The sequence below is a fragment of the Polyodon spathula genome, chromosome 3 (genome assembly GCF_017654505.1).
Source record: "Polyodon spathula isolate WHYD16114869_AA chromosome 3, ASM1765450v1, whole genome shotgun sequence".
Classification (NCBI taxonomy): domain Eukaryota; kingdom Metazoa; phylum Chordata; class Actinopteri; order Acipenseriformes; family Polyodontidae; genus Polyodon; species Polyodon spathula.
In genome coordinates, this window is record NC_054536.1 from 95,273,517 (window position 1) to 95,297,059 (window position 23,543).

The 23,543-nt window shown below is 38.3% G+C and overlaps 1 protein-coding gene across 1 annotated transcript in view; it reads right to left on the reverse strand.

The window, feature by feature from the left end:
• Positions 1-20,350: 20,350 nt before the first annotated feature.
• The window catches only part of LOC121313695 (protein FAM135B-like), a 109,237-nt gene continuing 106,044 nt past the window's right edge, over positions 20,351-23,543 (reverse strand). Inside the window, exons 19-20 of the mRNA XM_041246494.1 lie at positions 23,152-23,265; positions 20,351-22,215 (exon numbers count right to left, since the gene is read on the reverse strand). Coding sequence (XP_041102428.1) covers positions 22,010-22,215; positions 23,152-23,265 — 320 coding nt within the window. The 3' untranslated portion in view covers positions 20,351-22,009. The remainder of the gene's footprint in view (positions 22,216-23,151; positions 23,266-23,543) is intronic.

Sequence of the window (23,543 nt, forward strand, 5' to 3'; positions counted from 1 at the left end):
AACTGCTTAGACTGCCTCCAACTCTGTGTTCTGTCCACATAATATGCTAGTGCCCGCACCAGGCAAAGCGTATGGAGCTGCAGCTCTCTATCACACTGGAAAGGAGGCGGCTGAAACGCTTCCAATTCCACAGTCTGCTTGATGTGGAATGCAAAGATGGTTTTCGGCAAAAAAGCAGGATTAGTACGAAGCATAACCTTTGTCCTGGCTTCTGCAAACATTAAGCAGGCTTTCACAATTGAAAATGCTTGCATCTCACTCACCCGCTTAGCTGAATGCATGAGCTCAAATGGGGCTTTATAAGTGCTTCAAACACCACATGAAGCCTCCAGGGAGGGACAATGTCCTTCATAGGTGGCTGAAGCCACCAAGCTCCTTTCAAAAATTGCCTCGCCGGGAAATGAACTCCTGGGGAGATTGAATTAATTTTAATATGGCAAGCCGAAATGACTGCCAAATAGACCTTTAATGTAGAGAAAAACCCTGCTATAGAACCAAGCCTGGAGAGGGCGTATACACAGAGTACCCAAAGGAAGGTGGTCGTGACGAGTTCCATGTGAGCCACTGCCAGCGCTGGAGACCGAGCACAATGGAGCCAGTCATCCAGATTATTGAGTACTCTGATGCCTCTCTCAATGGGGCAAGAATAGCCTACATGCACTTCAAAAAGGCACAGAGAGCTAGAGAGAGGCCGAATGGCAGTACCTGAAACTCGTACGCTGTCCCTTGGAAAGTGAACCGCAGGTACCTCCTGTGCCCTTATGGGGATATGAACATAAATGTATTTCAAGTCCACTGTAGTGAACCAGTCTCCTGGCCTTATGGACTACAGCAGCTGCTGCATGGTCAACATCTTGAACCTCTGTCAACTCAGATACAGGTTGACCTATCTGATGTCGAGGATCGGTCTGAGGCCATCATCCCACTTGGGCACCAGGAAATATCTGGAGTAGAAACCTTCTTCCATAACAATACTTACTGCAAAAGTACAATATACAGTACTTGTAACCAAAAATGTGTTGTGTCATATAGTGCAAGCAGCAATGCTGCTTATGTCACATGCAATACCACTGTAATAAAGTTAAACAGGGTGAGTCATCTGAAACAGGCATGGTATTGTTTAATGCCGGTTACTTTTTAAAACCCCAGGTATAGTACCCTAAGAGGGACAACCGCTTGTCTTGAGTACCTGTACAGTGCCTGAGCACTAGTATGGTACTGCATGGTGCGGTGCGGTTATGGTACAGTACACACAGTGCGGTATAATCTGTACAGTACACAGGCACTGTACACATGGTACTGTGCTGTGAAAACAGCACACTGCCAACGGTGCGGTACACTTAGTATGATGCACACAGTACAGTACACAAGGTGCAGTACACCTAGTACTGTAGACACAATATGGTACACATGGTATGGTGCTTACGGCGCGGTGCCCGCACTACGGAACGGTAAACTCGCTCTTGGTTTGGTATGTATCCTGGGTTGGGAACAGGGTAGGTCTGTGACCTACAGTTACCGAAGAAGCAATATGCAGGGATGCCGACCTGATTAGCTTCTGGCTTAACACAACACAGTCCTAAGACTGGAGGAAGCCTGTTGTCAGAGCCCCAACAATCTTCACTGTGACACTGCAAGCAGAGACCAGAGTGGCAACAAAACACTGCGGGAAGGATTGTGAGCAGTCAGACCCGAAGCAGAGCAACTGCTAGTTAATTGGAAAAAGGTAACCTTATTCATTGTACAATGTACCGGCTGGAACGGGAGCAAGCCTGGACCTACAGTTACCATGGGAGCGATCTATAGGGATGCCCACCTATAGCACTCTTGGCTAACTCAAAAGTCTGAAAACTGAGGAAAGCCTACTATTAGAACCCGAACAGTCTTCACAAGTAGCTTAGCCCGAAGCATACATCTCGGTCAAGCGCAGGACTGCTGAGCTGCTGAGTCAGCTGCATTTGTGTTTCTGTGAAAAAATAGAAATACACAAACAGTAGCAATCTCGATTTCCGTTATTTATATATAATTTTCGTAACAAGAAAACAAAATACATTTTTTTTAAGAGTACAAGTAACCAACTTAAGGTTGTTCAATTCCAGGGAAGGGGCGACGGCGACACCAGCTTCAGGCAGGGCACAAGGCTGCAGGACTCACAGAAACGTCTGAGAGCACAATATGTATAAGTAGTAAGTACTATCAGCATGTAACAATAAATTGCACTAAATTGCAGTAATTTCACACGCTAATAAGCAGATATGGGTAACTTCACACATCTGTTCATAGTCTCTCCCATTCAGGTCGGAAGAAAGGAAAAATGATGAAGATGTCTGTGTCTATAGTCTACTTATACCCTCAGGAGCGGGCATGACTGCATCACAGGCTTGTGCAGCTTTGATATATCTTATTCAGGTTATCAGGGTCTATAGGATAAATAACCATTAGGTAATGGGTACCTTTCATACTTGATACGGAATCACAAAATAATCATATCAAAGACGACGACAAAATATTAACTCTTCAACCTGAGAGCAGAAACTGTGTGTGATCTGTGTCAAGCTATCCCCGCTGCTAACAATAAATAAGAAATGAGCATTGCTGGGTACAGCATTCATCACTCTATGATTGTGTTATTGTACCCTGCTATGATACTGCAGACTCTCTAATAAATGTGCTTTTTAAATTACATGGCTTCATGATAGTCGCGCCATGCAATACCCTCAACAAAAATGGAACATTTCTCTACTTTGAGGTGTCAACTGTGCAGACATACAGAGAAAAGATGAAGTATCACAAATATGCTAGACACTGTAGAGGGTGTTATAGTTGTAGTTATTGTATTGGCCCATGTTCCAATTCTACTTGCATTGGATTGCTCAGGGAGGGCTATGTTACATTACAGATTCACACTACTGTGGCTTTAGGGAGAAATATTGTCTGGGGATAATTCACCTTCAGTGACCCCACCTGGTAATGTGTCTGACAAGGCCGCACAGGGACTTCAGAGTTTATTACCATTGGTTTGTTAGGATCAGCAGGTGAATTTGTCTTAAGGTGATTGGGTTGGTTGGCAGCAGGACTTCATGTCATTTATTGATCACCAGTTCTCCTGATTGCTAAATGGTTGGAGCATTGAAGCGACAATCAAACAATATTGGTCATTTCAAATACAGTTGTGGCGAAGTGGTTTGTAGTGCACAGATGCAGAGGTGATGCAGTGCTAAGGGATGATAGATACAAAACAGTTCACGGTGAAAAAGCAGCTCTTTATTTGCTGACAAACAATTAATACCTAGTGTGGAAGGGGTGTGGGTAATTCACTGACAAGGAGACAGACAGGTGTATTTGGAAAACACCACACAGGTGCCCAGTTTTATTTTAGGCCGGCTCTTTTTCTTTCCTTGTAATTTTTCTCTCCGGTAGAGGGCACTGTTGACCGTGGGCTGCCTATCAACGATGATAGACAGCACCACGGAAATACCACAGCTGGTACACGACCTGCAAATGCACTCGCAGGTGCTCAAAGAAATAATAATGAAAACAGAAGGCAAAAAGAACAAGGGAAAATAAAACAGTAATAAAACTACAAATAAAAGGTGCTGCACTCGGCAGCGTTATCCCGGTCGCCGCTACCCGCACGACCCGGATCACCGTCCTACTCTCTCGGCTATCTCGCCTGCTCTTTCACAATACGCCGGGGTCTGCCCAAGGGTTCCCCGCTCTCTCTCTCTGTCTCGCTGATTCCCGGTCCTGAATCAAAGTGTCCGCACCCTTAGCGCGTCTAAGTGGGCAGACCTGAGGAAACAACGGAGCGTTATTTTATAGGACCGACAATCACCCAAGACCCGCCTCTCGGCCATTCAGAGAGGGGGAAAGTCCACACTCACACTTTCCCACCTCCCCGTGTCACTGCCATGACTCACAGGCGGTTGTTGGGCGACTGCCGCCCTCTTCCTGCAGCCCGTGAACACGCCAGCAGAGTCAGCACAGATCTCTCCCTGTTACACCTAGTTTTACACAACGATGTGTATCGCTTAGTTAAACCACGGAATTAAGTCATGAAATAATAATACACTAAACAAGACACACAAGCACAACACGGTCACATGAGTGCTCCAGTGAAAGTGGTGATTTACTCACAATGGTGAAGTGAAAGTGGTGATTTACAGGTTTATTCGTGCACAATGGTGAAGTGCAGTCCGGGTTTATTCGTGCACAATGGTGTAGTGCAGTCCGGGTTTATTCGTGCACAATGGTGTAGTGCAGTCCGGGTTTATTCGTGCACAATAGTGTAGTGCAGTCCGGGTTTATTCGTGCACAATGGTGTAGTGCAGTCCGGGTTTATTCGTGCACAATGGTGTAGTGCAGTCCGGGTTTATTCGTGCACAATGGTGTAGTGCAGTCCGGGTTTATTCGTGCACAATGGTGTAGTGCAGTCCGGGTTTATTCGTGCACAATGGTGTAGTGCAGTCCGGGTTTATTCGTGTACAATGGTGTAGTGCAGTCCGGGTTTATTCGTGTACAATGGTGTAGTGCAGTCCGGGTTTATTCGTGCACAATGGTGTAGTGCAGTCCGGGTTTATTCGTGTACAATGGTGTAGTGCAGTCCGGGTTTATTCGTGTACAATGGTGTAGTGCAGTCCGGGTTTATTCGTGCACAATGGTGAAGTGCAGTCCGGGTTTATTTGCTGCAGTTGAGCTACAGTTCCCAGAGTTTGGCCTTCTATAATGATAAATATAACAGTTTAAATAGACAGGCAAAAACAACACACTCAGCCCGTGTTTTCGGTAGCAATGTGTTAGCCACTTATTCCAAATGGCGTGCACGTCAGGCCGTCCGGTCAGTTATAACGACGTCACTCGATGTCAAGGAACTCAAACCGGGAGTTTATTACTATTTATAAATTGTCAATATATCTGTCCCAGAGTTTCGTTAGTGTGTTTTGATCATAACAGTATATCAAACCTGAAAGACATTAGTGGTATGGGTTCCTATGTCTACGAGCGGGTGAACATTCTTATAGGGGGGTGGGTCCAGCCACGTTAGTACATGGGGGGTCAGGTACTAACTGTGGACTTCGGATGAGCGTAATCCCACTACTGCCATAACACCAGGTCCCGGGAAAGGACCTACCGGCTGAAGGTTGGTACTGGGACCTTCACTTTGAGGGTTTGGTACAGGTCCCGTGATCCATATGTCACTTTGTGTTGTTCACAAAAAATTATCCAATAAATAAATAAATACATAAATATAGCAACATTATCCTTACTACATTTTATAAAATGTTGATATTGTTACTGAGATTCTGAAGATGAACAGTAACACATTATAATGTACAGATACTGTGTTATAGAAGTTTTAAGAGTATTACAAGTTAACAATGCTGATATATATATATATAATAAAAAAAAAAAAAAAACTGAAGAAATTGAATCCATGCACTGTACGCACCACTGCTGTGGAGTGATTGTTTCACAGTTCATCATCAAGAGAAACAGCTGCAGTAATGTGATTGGGATGAATAGCTTCTGAATGGGGTTGGATTGCACATTTACACTTTTGTCTATGGGGTGGCATCTTAAAGTTTTTACTAACTGAATGTGTTATTATTACCCTGTAATGAATCAGTAACAAAGTATTCATATGTTGTAATTACAGCTGAGAACATATGTTTGTTTGTTTTTTAATTAAACCTTTGTTTTACTAGGAAATCACATTGAGATTAAAATATTTTTTGCAAGTGAGACCTAGCCAAGAAAGGTAGCAGCAATACAATAAAACACATTGCAATACAAAAATACAAATCCTGAAATACAGACAAGTCATACTCAATACAATAAACAATCAGTGACAATCAGTATAGGTGTAATCAACTACTTAAAACAAGCACAACTCTCAATTAGATAATCATGCAGCTTACTCTTGAATTGGGACTGCAACTGAAGTTTAAACTGGAACTCATTCCAAGACCAAGGAGCAAAATAAGCAAATGATCTTTTAGCAGCCTCAGTACGCACTTTAGGAAGCGTGAAATACAAAAATGAGTGTGATCTTACTTTTGTCTTACTAAAGTTTAAAAGAAGCTTTAAATTAATTAAAGCTTGTTGAATGGAGTCAAAATCAGATTGCAGATTTTCAATTGCCATAGAGGGTGGAGGGATTACGTGAATATAAAATGGTATCACCCGCATAGAGATGGTACTTACAGTATTTAAGGTTGTCCCAGATAGTAGTAATATATAGCATGGTACGGCCGTTGTCACAGATATTGAGCCAATGCTGTTGTAAAAGCTCCACCACAGAAAACAATGGATAAACTAACAAAAGGAGAGTGCATTAACCCTTTGCGATTACGATGTCGAACCAAGTCTGACAATTTTCCCGACATCATCAAAAAGACGTCAAGCACAGAAAACCTTTCAATGGCCGAGTGAGACAATGAGCCGAGAGAAGTTGGGAAAAAAAGGGGTGGATCTGAGCAATACACATAGCCTCTGTACCACAGAGATAACACGGACACAAACAAAGAAGATAGCCGCTTCCACATCCAGTGGTCAAAGAATATCACACACATTTGCAGAGCTATTTGAGATGTTACAGTAATAAAATTATGAATTGGATCACATTATTGAGGCGTTTGGTGATAAAATGAATGATCACGAGAGGATTTATCAGTATGCATGACTATGAAGAGGTATTTTAAAAATACAGCGAACAAGGTGTTGGGCTTGGCTGGAATGCAATACTGAGTGTTCTTTTACTATGCAGTGCCTTTTAAACCTGTTTTATTTTGAAAAAAATTATATTTTAAAGAGCACATGTAAAATAAACGTGTGAAAATAAATTGGACCTGACACGCCTGACAAGCGCTGAATAAATGGACCGCTAAATGTTAAGGTCAAGGGCTTTGCTGAAAAACAACAATGTCTGATACAGATGGTAATGAAATAACAGGGCTAGCGAGAGCGAGAAAACATTTTTACAAAGCTATGAACTCTAACGGACAAGGGGAGAAAAGATCCTTTAGCGCAGGCTCTAGACTCTCCTTCAGAAGCAGTGTGTAATACAGGGATGGCCTTTCCAGTCCTGGTCTTTTTTCCAACTCTGTTCTAAACTGTTTAATTGAACCAGTTAAACCTCCATTCAGACCCTGGAGTACTTCATTATATCATTTTACAGTACAGTACCTGTTAAACCCGGAGTGGAATGGCCCTCCAGAAACATGATTGGAGACCCCTGGTGCACTGTATTCAATGAAATATGTCATCTATACAAGTACTCCCATGTCTTCAAGTGAAATACCTCATCTCTATAGAAGTACTCCAACGTTTTCATGTGAAATATCTCATCTGTATACAAGTACTCCCACGTTTTCAAGTGAAACAGTTAATTTGCATATAGTGACTCCTACTTTTCATGTGCACAACAGACTTGGATTAATGGAATACTGCTATCCTGTCTGTCACTAACTCGTTAAACTCTGCCTGTGCTGCCTCTCTCCTCTGCCCTAATTCTCCTCGATCTCTCTGCTGCCTTTGACACTGTTGACCTTTATTCTCCTTTCCTCTCTTGCTGACCTGGCAATCTCCAACCCCATTTTGGCCTGGTTCTCCTCCTACCTCTCCGACCGCACCTACCAGGAGGTAACCTGGTGCTGCTTGACCTCCACACCTCACCCTCTTTTATCAAGATTCCCCCGAGGATCTGTCTTTGTTCCTCTCCTGTTCTCTCATTATACTCGCTCCCTGGGCCTCCTCACTATATCCTATGGTTTCTCATAAAATTTCTATGCTGATGATGCTCAGATCTTCCTCTCCTTCCCCACCTCTGACCCAACACCCCCTCCCGTATCTCTACCTGTCTGTCTGCTATCTACTCCTGGATGCACTCACATCACTTCAAACTCTGCCTCTCTAAATCTGACCTCCTTTTCTTCCCCTCCTCATCTTCTCCCTCCTCTGATCTCTGGTCTCCACTCCTCTGGAATCTACCATGCTCTCTCCCTCCTCCTCAGCCAAGAACCTTGGAGTAACCCTGGAGCCCTGCCTCTCCTACTCCCAGCACATCTTCACTCTAGCACGCACCTGCCGATTCTTCCTGAGCACCATACAAAGAATCCAACCCTTCTTCACTAACTACTCCACGCAACTCCTCGTCCAGGCCCTGGTACTGTCCCACCTAGACTACTGCAACTCCCTACTGGCCGGACTCCCTGCGTCCACCACCCGTCCACTCCAGCTCATCCAGAACTCCACTGCTCACATGGTGTTCTCTCTGCCTTGCTTCTTTCATGCTACTCCACTCCTCCGCAGACTCCACTGACTCCCGATCACTGCTCGTATCCAGTTCAAGACTCTTGTACTCACCTACCAATGCCTTGACCAGACTGCACCCAGCTACCTCCAGACCCTCATCTCTCCCTACACCCCCACTCGACCTCTCCACTCCGCCTGCACTAGAAGACTAGGTTTACCTCCAGTATGTTCCCCTGCTTCCAGTGCTCGCTCCTTCTCCGCCTTCGCCCCGCAGTGGTATAATGACTTTTCTATGGATGTCAGGACTGCCCAGTTCCTGATCACCTTCCAGTACCTCCTTAAGACACACCTCTTCAGACAACACCTGGAAAACTCAACTCTTCCCTTCTGGACTATATAGCACTCTGCCTTTAACGCACTTTAACTTGTACTTATCTGCTCCCTATTTTACTGTATTTAATCCTGCACTTAACCTAATCTGTACTATCTTGTATTTGACTTGCACTCATACCCTAAGGTAACTATCAACACTGTTATCTGCTCTTGAACTGCTCCAATTTTCAAATCGTCTTTTGTATTTGCTCTTATTGGGACTGAAGTCATTGTATTTTGTATCTTGCTCTTAATTGTGCTGTAATTCTTGATATGTGTTTTTTCTATACAACTGTAAGTCGCCCTGGGTAAGGGTGACTGCTAAGAAAATAATAATAATAATAATAATAATAATAATAATATAATAATAATAATAATAATAATAATAATAATATGTAAAAGTAACAGGGCACATTGGTTTGCCAGGTTGCTGGAACATGAAAGCAGGAGTTATTTTCATATAGTATAAGGTTAGCTAGGATTACTGTGATTCATTCAGTTCAGTTGCAAAATGTAAACCTTTACCAAACTAGCCATTTTACAGGCAACAGAATGGGAGGACCCTGTGTTTGCTTGATGCAATGCTAAGTGAGCGCAAAATTAAAACATCAATAAAGAAATGCAATGACATCACTAAACAATGAAATCCAGCCCTTTGTTTGGAGTAAAAGCGCTTTGATCTAGTTCAAAGCTTTGAGTCTATTACAACTCTTTTTTTTTTATCTTTTTTTTTTCTGTTTGATCAGGATTTTATGTAAATCCCACAGAATGAACAGGAATCAGACAGGATTAGAGCTGTATCATTATGATGATTAGCTGACTAGCATGTCTTTTTATGGAAACACACTGTGTGTGCGGTACTAAAATCAAGCATAATGATGGATTTTACTTAAATCCTTTACTGTGTCTTTTTTATATGCCTTGAAAACTGAACGATCCAAAGAAGTACATGTTACTGGGCTTATGTGATCTTAAAACAGTTACAAGCAAGATGTTTAAAAAACCATTAGTATTTCTTTGCTCGGAAATTGACCCATGTGTATTACTTTGCTCAGAGAGTCTCAAAATTGTTTAGTCTTCAAATCCTGATTCAGTGTCTTAAACAGACCTTGTTATAAAATTCAATGGGTTGCCTGGTCATTTTCTTTCAATATATCTCTAAGAAAAGCCTGTATACTGCAGTAGGTAAAGTAGTCCTTATCTACACTGTATCTCTGTGGCAAAGTCCAAACCCCTGTGCATATTTTGTTATGTGTTGTGTGTTAATGTTGGCGTATAGTCATCGGTACACAGGATATAAACGGGTCTGTGTAACACAAGTGTTTAAAATAATTATTTGTATTTAGGCACGAGGATTGCACAGCTCTTCACATGCAGGTAATATGTGAGCACGGGGAATTGCACTTTATTAATTCACGTGCAGTTGTACCGCGACTCCAATTGAATGATTGATTAGCAGACGAGTCACGGTACAGCTGCATAAAAACAGCATGTTTTCACTTACTCGGAGTTGTGTGTTCGGTGAGTGGAAAACGGGATTGGAGACGGAGGTAATAGTAATTATAATAATCGTTAAAAAAAAATCTGCTCACCATGTTTGTTTAGTTAGTCTGTTTTGCTCATCTCTTTGTTTTGGTGAATGTACAGTGTCCTGTGTGTTTTTGCTTGTTACAACCATTTATTTTCTGTCTGTCTGTTCATTCATTAAATGCTAAGCGAGACCATTCGATCAGCTCCACCAAACTCCACCTCTCTCTTTGTTTATTTTCCTGTTTCTGGTCGGACGTCCCCCACTCCAGCCATCTTTGTGACAATCTCTCAAACCTATATACTGCAGCAGGTAAAGTATTCCTTATCTACACTGTATCTCTCAAACCTATATATGGAGGTAGGTAAAGTAGTCCTTATTTGTACTGTATCTCTCAAACCCATATACTGCAGTAGGTAAAGTATTCATTGGCTACACTGTATCTCTCAAACCTATATACTGCAGAAGGTAAAGTATTCCTTATCTACACTCAAATGAATAATGTATACTGTAAACTAGAACTCTAATAAATGCTGTACACTCTAAACTAGAACTCAAATGAATACTGTACACTATAAACTAGAACTCTAATCAAAACTGTACACTCTAAACTAGAACTCTAATGAATACTGTATACTCTAAACCAGAACTCTAATGAATACTCTACTCTTTAAACTAGTACTGTAATAAATACTGTACATTCTAAACTAGAACTCAAATGAATACGGTACACTCTAAACTAGAACTCAAATGAATACGGTACACTCTAAACTAGAACTCAAATGAATACTGTACACTCTAAACAAGATCTCTAATCAATACCATACACTCTAAACCAGAACTCTAATGAATATTGTACACTCTAAACTAGAACTCTAATGAATGCTCTACACTCTAAACTTGAACTCTAATAAATACTGTACACTCTAAACTAGAACTCTAATGAATGCTGTACACTCTAAACCAGAACTCTCGTTAATACTGTACACTCTAAACTAGAACTCTAATGAATACTGTACACTCTAAACTAGAACTCTAATGAATACGGTACACTCTAAACTAGAACTCAAATGAATACTTTACACTCTAAACTAGATCTCTAATGAATACTGTACACTCTAAACTAGAACTCTAATGAAAACTGTACACTCTAAACTAGAACTCTAATGGATACTGTACTCTCTAAACTAGAACTCTATTGAATGCTGTATACTCTAAACCAGAACTCTCATGAACACTGTACACTCTAAACTAGAACTCTAATGAACACTGTACACTCTAAACCAGAACGCTAATGAATACGGTACACTCTAAACTAGAACTCTAATGAATACTGTACACTCTAAACTAGAACTCTAATGAATACTGTACACTCTAAACCAGAACTCTAATGAATAATGTACACTCTAAACTAGAACTCTAATGAATACGGTACACTCTAAACTAGAACTCTAATCAATACTGTACACTCTAAACCAGAACTCTAATGAATACTGTACACTCTAAACTTGAACTCTAATAAATACTGTACACTCTAAACTAGAACTCTAATGAATACTGTACACTCTAAACCAGAACTCTCGTTAATACTGTACACTCTAAACTAGAACTCAAATGAATACGGTACACTCTAAACTAGAACTCAAATGAATACTGTATACTCTAAACCAGAACTCTAATGAATACTGTACTCTCTAAAGCAGAACTCTAATGAATACGGTACACTCTAAACTAGAACTCTAATGAATACTGTACACTCTAAACCAGAACTCTAATGAATACTGTACACTCTAAAGCAGAACTCTAATGAATACTGTACACTCTAAACTAGAACTCTAATGAATACTGTACACTCTAAACCAGAACTCTAATGAATACTGTACACTCTAAACTAGAACTCAAATGAATACTGTACACTCTAAACTAGATCTCTAATGAATACTGTACAAACTAAACTAGAATTCTAATGAATACTGTACACTCTAAATTAGAACTCTAATCAATACTATACACTCTAAACTAGAACTCTAATGAATACTGTACACTCTAAACTAGAACTCTAATGAATACTGTACACTCTAAACTAGAACTCTAATGAATAATGTACACTCTACACTAGAACTCTAATGAATACGGTACACTCTAAACTAGAACTCTAATCAATACCGTACACTCTAAACCAGAACTCTAATGAATACTGTACACTCTAAACTAGAACTCTAATGAATACTGTACACTCTAAACTAGAACTCTAATGAATACTGTACACTCTAAACTAGAACTCTAATGAATACTGTACACTCTAAACTAGAACTCTAATGAATACTGTACACTCTAAACTAGAACTCTAATGAATACTGTATACTCTAAACCAGAACTCTAATGAATACTGTACTCTCTAAAGCAGAACTCTAATGAATACGGTACACTCTAAACTAGAACTCTAATGAATACTGTACACTCTAAACCAGAACTCTAATGAATACTGTACACTCTAAAGCAGAACTCTAATGAATACGGTACACTCTAAACCAGAACTCTACTTAATACTGTACACTCTAAAGCAGAACTCTAATGAATACTGTACACTCTAAACTAGAACTTTAATGAATACTGTACACTTTAAACCAGAACTCTAATGAATAATGTACACTCTAAACTAGAACTCAAATGAATACTGTACACTCTAAACTAGATCTCTAATGAATACTGTACAAACTAAACTAGAATTCTAATGAATACTGTACACTCTAAATTAGAACTCTAATCAATACCATACACTCTAAACCAGAACTCTAATGAATACTGTACACTCTAAACTAGAACTCTAATGAATGCTGTACACTCTAAACTAGAACTCTAATGAATACTGTAGACTCTAAATTGGAACTCTAATCAATACCGTACATTCTAAACCAGAACTCTAATGAATACTGTACAGTCTAAACTAGAACTCTAGTGAATCCTGTACACTCTACACTAGAACGCTAATGAACACTGTACATTCTAAACCAGAACTCTAATGAATATGGTACACTCAAAACTGGAAATCTAATGAATACTGTACACTCTAAACTAGAACTCTAATGAATACTGTACACTCTAAACGAGAACTCTAATGGATACTGTACACTCTATACTAGAACTCTATTGAATACTGTACACTCTAAACTAGAACTCTAATGAATACTGTACACTCTAAACTAGAACTCTAATGAATACTGTACACTCTAAACCAGAACTCTAATGAATACTGTACACTCTAAACTAGAACTCTAATGAATACTGTACACTCTACACTAGAACTCTCTTGAATACTGTGCACCCTAATCTAGAACTCTAATGAATACTGTACACTCTAAACTAGAACTCTAATCAATACCGTACACTCTAAACCAGAACTCTAATGAATACTCTACACTCTAAACTAGAACTCTAATGAATACTGTACACTCTACACTAGAACTCTCTTGAATACTGTGCACCCTAATCTAGAACTCTCTTGAATACTGTACACTCTAAACTAGAACTCTAATCAATAGCGTACACTCTAAACCAGAACTCTAATGAATACTGTACACTCTAAACTAGAACTCTAATGAATACTGTACACTCTAAACTAGAACTCTAATGAATACTGTACACTCTAAACCAGAACTCTAATGAATACTGTACACTCTAAACTAGAACTCTAATGAATACTGTACACTCTAAACTAGAACTCTAATGAATACTGTACACTCTAAACCAGAACTCTCATGAACACTGTACACTCTAAACTAGAACTCTAATGAATACTGTACACTCTAAACCAGAACTCTAATGAATACTGTACACTCTAAACTAGAACTCTAATGAATACTGTACACTCTAAACCAGAACTCAAATGAATACTGTACACTCTAAACTAGAACTCTAATGAATACTGTACACTCTAAACCAGAACTCTAATGAATACTGTACACTCTAAACTAGAACTCAAATGAATACTGTACACTCTAAACCAGAAATCTAATGAATACTGTACACTCTAAACTAGAACTCTAATGAATACTGTACACTCTAAACTAGAACTCTAATGAATACTGTACACTCTAAACTAGAACTCTAATGAATCCTGTACACTCTAAACTAGAACTCTATTGAATACTGTACACTCTAAACCAGAACTCTAATGAATACTGTACACTCTAAACTACAACTCTAATGAACACTGTACACTCTAAACCAGAACTCTAATGAATACGGTACACTCTAAACTAGAACTCAAATGAATACTGTACACTCTAAACTAGAACTCTAATGAATACTGTACACTCTAAAGCAGAACTCTAATGAATACTGTACACTCTAAACTAGAACTCAAATGAATACTGTACACTCTAAACCAGAACTCTAATGAATACTGTACACTCAACTAGAACTCTAATGAATACTGTACACTCTAAACCAGAACTCTAATGAATACTGTACACTCTAAACTAGAACTCTAATGGCATCAGCTCACCAACAGCATCAGCTTTACTTATGTTAAAGCACATGGAAGAAATAATGTCACTCTTTTCAGGGTTACTGATACTGTATAAAAAGGATTTACTCATCTCTGAAGGATTCAGAAACAGGACACCCCGCCCAGGTCTAAAACTTACTACACATCTCCTATAATGTTGTGCTATGAACATGACCAAGCGCATCAGACAATTGCGACCTGTAGAATGTTATATACCATGTGTTGCAAAATGCAAGGGTGTTTAACTGTATATGACAGGCATGTCAGTAACACTCACCTGCCATGCTTGTTAATTCAAAATGAGAGCTATCAGAATGACATAACGTTCATGACATATATTAACATTATGATAAAGTATAGATTGAGAAATGTCAGTGAATACTTTAAGACACTGATGTAATTAAGTTAGCTAGCGATATGTTTAAATTAGTCGTTTTAATATATACTGTACTGTACAGTATGTGGAATAACTTCTTGTGTTTGCAAAATAGATGCAACAATGGAAGAGTGACATGCTGACAGAGAGACATTTCTACATACCCCCCTAATCTTACAATCCTAATAACTTAATGCACACTAAAGCAAGCAATCTCACTGGTTACTGCACAGGTAATTCTCTAGAACTGCTAATGATAAACATGAACAATTTCAAAGAATGAGTTCGTGAAATTAAAATATTTTTTTAAATTAATTTTCATTTACCTTTAAAATGAAAAAGGGGTTGGCAAGTAACATATTCTTATTCTTGTTAATGTTCCAGTTTCCTGTTTTCTTTAAACCACTGATACCCATGTGCTTGGTATCTGCTAGTATGATATACCAAAGTTATTTCACCTACTGAATGAAATGGATGATGTTGTTCTCTATTGATAAAGTGTCCAGAACACTGACGGAACACAACACTTTTTCAGGAACAGTGTCTTGAAACTGAGTTCCAGGAAAACGGGAGACCTAGTTTATGGCAATTTGTATTAAAGCCCAGGCCTCCCCTGGTGTGCCATGCAGTGGCTTGAAACTTAGTCTCCTGAAAACAAGTTCCAAACCACAAAGCGTCTTCGTGTTCCCTCAGCTTAACATTCCATCAGAAAGCATTTGAATGACTTGGATGACAATAATAATACAAAGAACTGGTTCCCTTTGCTAGATCTCATAATTAGGTGTGCTAGTCAATTGGACAAACACCTACAGTATTTTCATTCTCAACAGTCCGGACTTTCCACTTAAATGTGAGGCAAAAACAAAATGGAAAAGGAAATTTAAACTTTAATATTATATGCTATTATTATATATTTCTCATCTTACACAGAACACAAGCCACAGCACAGAATACAAAGGCAAACATAGAAAAATAGTTGAATCATATTGGCACTAATGGAGTTCCATTTTTGTATACCGAGAATATATCTTAGCCAAAATAAATAAAAAATCAATCAATAAATAGATGTTACAATCTCACCCTTTTTTAAATATGCATTCATTAATGAAGTTTCATGAGGGATTACGTATAAAACTATTTAAATATGTAACTGTGTAACATGATGCTCTGTAACAAACACATACATTACATTTACACACACACACACACACACACACACACACACACTGACTACGAGTAAAGCTGCCTTGGTAAAGACAGACACACATCTGATGTAATCCCAATCATTTGAAATGTCTTTTAAACTTTGGCTGGTTGCACTAAAGGAGCTTTACTGTGCACTGTACCCTGAATCAATCGTATTAGAATTTTCAGAGAAATTCCCAGCAAAATAGGAAAGGGAAACATTTCCAATGACCAACCTTTCTGGCAAGCTGGTTTTGTGTCAGGGGAGTGGAAAGTTCTGTTTTTGAGTTCTGTACTTATCTACAACCTGTTTAATACATACATGTATAAATATATTCATTTAAAGAAATGGAGGAGATAGTTTAACTGATGGCAGTACCTTGTGCAGCACATTGAAAAAGATGTTTCAAGATGTTTGCAAAAACTGCTTACATAGCTGAGGAGGCTCCACATCACTCGAACCTTTAAATAGACTGTATCCGTTCACTGTCCTGATAATTAATGAATCTGTAAATAAAAGTACCTCTCAACCACTTTGATCAAACATAGTATAATAGTACTTGAACTTGAGTGCCCAAAATACTTCAGCAAACCTTTTGATGCCTCAAATGAATCATGCTTTAAAGAGCATCACTGCTCATTCACTAATTTCTTACTATTAGTGTGTTACTGATCTGTTATCCACGTGTTGCTGCAGTCAATGTGCAGGGTAAGGGCAAGCTCATTTAAACCAAGCAAAACACCAGGAATGAACCCCATTTACAGATTCACTAACCTACTCATATTTAGTATGGGGTTAATAAAGTGAAATAATATAAAGTTAGTTGGCACTATAATATAATAATCACAAAAATTCAGCAAGGCTAACATACATCAATTACAGCAATCTCATAGTCAATTCATATAGAAAGCTTTTTTTTAAATTAAGGCAGTTACAGTTGTCTTTCTTTTAAAATCAATACTGTATGTGATAACATTTACAATAATATTTCTATAACATACACAGCATCTAGCATTTACATTAATGTCGTCTTTACAATAAATTCAACAGTATCCTTTTTATACTGATTTTCTCTTCATGCTGTACATACATACATTTGTGTGTGTGTGTGTGTATGTAGATTATATGTATGAAATATGGGGCACAGTACATGAAAAACAACATTAAAAAGCAATGCAAACACATTGTGTTTGAATTGTTTAAGACCTAAATAGTAGTGGATCTAAATCCCACCATTTCTGAATGATTAAAATTGGTCCCTCCCTGACATTTTACATGTTTTTACAGACAGCAATGTAGTAATAACACTTGCAAGCACTGTTCAATGTTTGGTTTTCATTGTACATATCTACCACAGTTTAGATCAATGAATAGATCCACGGGTGCCTTCATATGTGCTTACACAGTGCAGCAGTTGTCCCAGTGTTATGGAATTATGCAACCTGTGTTTTACATGAAGGTCTCTCTCTTCTGAATCTCTTATAGGTACATGAAATGAGGTGCTGTTGATTTTAATAAGGCTTTGCTAACTATCACATTCTTTTGTGTTTTTACCTATTTTTTTTTATAATTCTATTCTTAATTTGAATGGAAAATGAATAAATGTTAAAACTAGAAAACAGTGTTTGTTTATTACTTAAGATCTAATCTGTCCAAATACCTGAGGTTTGAAAATCTCATGGATCACATACTAATAGTGCACTTGTCTTGACATTTCAATGCATAGAACTGTATTAATACATATCCTCGGTTTACATTGTAAATAGGTTTAAAGTACCAGCTTCATTAATTAAAGGAGACTTTCAAATTTTATTTTTTACATTTTATACTGTGTTGCATTAAATAATTGCACATAGTGTTTATTATGTTCTCTAAACGCTATACAAGATAAGAGGCACAGTGTTATCCTAGGGATAGAAAAGCCACATGATAATGCTGTGACTAGCAAAGCTATGAAAACATGTTTTTCAAAAGTAACTGTTCATTCCTAATCCAACTTTCTAATCTTCGCAATCTTAGGTGACATCTATTGCTAGACAAGCCTGAGGAATATATTTAAACTATGTTGTCACAATCTTTAAAGCACCTTTAAAAAAACACCAAATGCTATGGAAGCTACATATATCTACACTGCAAAATAGGTTGTGTTGTTTTGGTACTTTTCAAGAGGCACTGTAAGAATTGTGATTTTGTGATTTGTTTGTTTTCCTGTCCAGTTGATCAACCTGCACACATAACTCTAAAATAACCTTTTTGAAACACGTGTTTTGTTTTCAAAATATTCCTGTCCCCACCAAATTGAAGCAAGATGCTTTAAGGAAGAATATGGTGACCTGTCATTATAAAAATGATCAATATTACACAATTTACTGCATAGAATTTGTATGCATCTATCTATCTATCTATCACACACACACACACACACACACACACACACACACACACACACACACACACACACACACACACACACACACACATATATATATACAGTGCCTTGCAAAAGTATTCAGACCCCTGACCAATTCTCTCATATTACTCAATTACAAATGGTACATTGAAATTTCGTTCTGTTCAATATTTTTTTTTAAAAACACTTAAACTCAAAATCAATTACTGTAAGGTGACATTAGTTTTATGTTGGGAAATATTTTAAAGAAAAATAAAAAAACTGAAATATCTTGCTTGCATAAGTATTCAACCCCCACACATTAATATTTGGTAGAGCCACCTTTTGCTGCAATAACAGCTTTAAGTCTTTTGGGGTAAGTGTGTACCAGCTTTGCACACAATGTTGGAGTGATTTTAGCCCATTCTTGGCAGATTTGCTCCAGGTTGTTCAGGTTGGTTGGACGACGCTTGTGGACTGCAATTTTCAAATAGTGCCGGATTCCCAATGGGATTGAGATCAGGACTTTGACTGGGCCACTGTAGGACATTCACCTTTTTGTTCTTGAGCCACTCCAGTGTTGCTTTGGCCTTGTGCTTGGGATCATTGTCCTGCTGAAAGGTGAATTTCCTCCCAAGCTTCAGTTTTTTAGCGGACTGAAGCAGATTCTCTTGCAGTATTTTCCTGTATTTTGCTCCATCCATTCTTCCTTCAATTGTAACAAGATGCCCAGTCCCTGCTGATGAGAAGCATCCCCACAGCATGATGCTGCCACCACCATACTTCACTGTAGGGATGGTGTGTCTTGAGGCATGGGCAGTGTTAAGTTTGCGCCACACATAGCGCTTTGAGTTTAGGCCAAAAAGCTCTATCTTGGTCTCATCTGACCACAAAAACTTTTCCCACATCACAGCTGGGTCACTCTCATGCTTTCTGGCAAACTCCAGACGTGCTTTCAGACGGTACTTTTTGAGTAACAGCTTCTTTCTTGCCACCCTCCCATACAGGCCAGTGTTATGCAGAGCTCTTGATATGGTTGACTTGTGCACCATTACTCCACTCCCAGCTACTGAACTCTGTACGGCCTTTTCTTGGCAGTGCCTGGGTGGTGTGATGCAGCTTCCACTTCCTGATTATTGATCCAACTGTGCTTACTGGGATATCCAAACACTTGGATATTATTTTGTACCCTTTCCCTAATCTATGCATTTGTATTACTTTATCTCTAACTTCTGTAGAATGCTCTTTGGTCTTCATTTTCCTTCAGATTCACAGCCTTACCAATGATCCTTCAACAGTGGGGTTTTTATCCACTATTTGAAAATTGCAGTCCACAAGCGTCGTCCAACCAACCTGAACAACCTGGAGCAAATCTGCCAAGAATGGGCTAAAATCACTCCAACATTGTGTGCAAAGCTGGTACACACTTACCCCAAAAGACTTAAAGCTGTTATTGCAGCAAAAGGTGGCTCTACCAAATATTAATGTGTGGGGGTTGAATACTTATGCAAGCAAGATATTTCAGTTTTTTATTTTTCTTAAAAATATTGCCCAACATAAAACCAATGTCACCTTACAATAATTGATTCTGAGTTTCATTGTTTAAAAATAAAATATCAAACAGAACGAAATTTCAATGTAACATTTGTAATTCGGTAATATGAGAGAATTGGTCAGGGGTCTAAATACTTTTGCAAGCCACTGTATGTGTGTGTGTGTGTGTGTGTGTGTATATATATATATATATATATATATATATATATATATATATATATATATATATATATATAATCATTTCAACATTTTGAATACATACAAACAAACGGCTTGGCATGTTTTTACATTGCAGTTATACATCCCTTCACACACAAATGTATATTTAATTGAACAGATATCCAACAGGATATAACAAACAAATATGATCTAACCTTCAGTGAAGTTCAATTAGAAACATGCACTATAATTTCAGGGTTAAAGTATATCACATGCACAATAAAGTTTGTTTAGGTTCTCAGTAAAATGATCTGACAACATCATGAAAACTATTTCCAAGGTTTTGTCCACGAATAGCTCTTTACATTGCTGGATATACAGTACTGTGGCCAGTAGCGAACCATACAAATTGTATTTTAGAACATACTTATTTATTACTTTTGCTGCATTTGGTTTAAATTAGATTCATAAATGCACATACTGTAAGCTGGTGTAATATTAATAACAGTAGAATGGCCATACAAATGTATGCATGTAGTTTTAAACTGGGTCAGGCTTTACTTGAAGCATCGTTTTTGTTTCAGTTTCACAGTACTGTAGTGTACAGTACTTTACCAGTACAGTACAATGTTTTCTATATCGATTTCTGAGCCATTCGTATTTTCAATGTTCTGATTTTTGATATTATGCTGTAAACTAAGACTAAGAGAAGACTGGGCACAAGAAGCTGAACAATATACTGAGGAGGATGAAAATCACAACTATGGAGCAACTAGCTTAATAACCTTCACATTCAACCATGGCTTAGTATTTGAAAACATGTCACAAGGCAAATTAAATAGATATAGATATGTGTGTGTGTGTGTGTTTATCCATTTCTGATGGGATTAATGGATACATCCACACCTCTCTCGTGCCTTTATAAACTTAGCGCAAACTTTGTAAACCCTGTAAAAGATCAAACACAATGCAAATTCAAAAAATGCGTAAAAATGCTTGGTTTTCACCTCAAACCAGGCCAAAGCAAACCAGTCGTCTACATGCTTTGGTAGTTTTCAAGTTTTCACATTTTAAACTGGTGTTAGAAAAGTGGTTATTCCATGAGAAAAGATATAATATGACCATAAAAAAGTTAATACAATATTTTCTGTCATCAATTAATATATGTGTAGCCTATAAAACAGTTAATTTTGCAAATTAGGCCCAAGTGAAGTAATGTACTCTGTTACCACAAATTACCAATATGCTTGTAAAACACCAGTTTAAATAGTTCCAATATTTTTAAGTAACTTAAACCCTTTGCGGTCCTATGTTGGACCAGGTCCGACATAAAAAATGTTCCTTTCCAGTCCAATACCATATTGTTGATATGCAGAGCCTTTTAAATCTGTTTTGCTGTGAATAAAATTACTTTTAAACAGCATGTGTAAAATAAACAGCGCGTGTGAAAATAAATTGGACCCGACGCGCCTGAGAGGCGCTGAATAAATGGACCACAAAGGGTCAAATACAGTAAGAGGTGCAGTTTGTTTGGTAAAGAGTGACTTCAGAATCTACAACAGAATCACAAAGCTTCTCAGTTTTTGTTTTTTTAAATTTGTTAATGGACAACATTTTTTAATGGCATGCCAAACAGCTGAGTGCTATCTAAATGCTCACATTATGCAAAACGTGAGAGAATATTATTTGAAATAATTAAGTCCAGCCACCAGAAAAAACTTCTCCAGGAATAACTCGGAATCGAGCACTGCAATGTGGGCTGCTCTTCCGATCAGGGTGTTGGCAGTGTTTGGCAGGGCATGGAACACGTTCTGCCGAATCAGATTGCACTCCTTGGCATCTAATAAGGGCTGTAGCAGGTTGTTGATCATCTCTGCGTAAACTGGGCCTAAAAGACAGAAAATGAACAAGAGGGATTTGTAGTTCGAAGTACAGTATACATATCTTTTTCACAGCTATAGTCTCCTGTCAGTCATTTTTGGGATACTCCCTTTGGTGGAGGAAGAATTTAACATATCAGTTGTAAGTTGAGCTGTTGACAGATGCATTCAAGAATTGAAAACGCTCAGCTTTTTCATAGCAAAATGTCAATGTTTGTTAAGCCCTTAAGGTACACAAGGAATTGAGAGGTTGTTCAGATGCTTTCTTCTTAAAATACATTTGAGAGGAAACTGACAATTTGGATGATCAGATTCAACCAGTTAGTACATTTTAAACCCTGATTCATGCATTGCATTGCAAAAATAAGAAAGTCAGCATCATTTTTATTTGTGAGGCACATATGTCCCTTGTACCTTAAAAGGTTAAGAGGACTGATTAAATGTTCTATTTCGAACAGGAAACATCTATAGTGTGCTTTGCTCCCATCTTATCGATTTAAATGTGCAATGCATAATGCAGAAAGCTAAGGCTAGAATTAAGTGGTTAGCTTGCTATGTTTGTAAGTAATACAAACAATGCAAATACTGAAAATACACTGCATACAATATAACACTTTACTTATTTTTATTTATTTATTTAACCAGGAAAATCCTGTTGAGATTAAAATCTATTTTCCAAGGAAGATCTGGTCAAGAAGGTGGCACACACCAACAACAAAAAAACAAAACAAACAAAAACAAACACACAAATTCAAAAAAACACAACCAGCACAAACAAGTCAATTAAACCACCCCAGCTGTCGTCAAACTCCTTTCCAGGGATCAAGACAGTAAGCTTCAGTGCTTTCTGAAGTTTATTCTAAGTCCATGGATATGAATACTGAATAGTCATATTGTGTGATAACTGGAAAATAATCTCGACCACGAATAGAAACATACTGTACCTGTGCCTCTGTCTTTTAAAGCTGTTCTACACATCTCTATCCGTGCAGAATGAAAGGGAACATAACGGTCTTGTGGAGATGCCACCAACACAACATTCTTAAAATGCTGCAGTCCTGAAACCAAAAGGAGAAAACACTGAACAAGCTTGTGGTGGGACCAAGCTGGAAGGAGGAAACACCGTGAACAAGCTTGTGATGGGACTGTTCTGAAAGGAGGAAACACTGTGAACAAGCTTGTGATGGGACTGTGCTGAAAGGAGGAAACACTGTGAACAAGCTTGTGATGAGACTGTGCTGAAAGGCGGAAACACTGTGAACAAGCTTGTGATGAAACTGTGCTGAAAGGAGGAAACACTGAACAAGCTTGTGATGGGACTGTGCTGAAAGGAGGA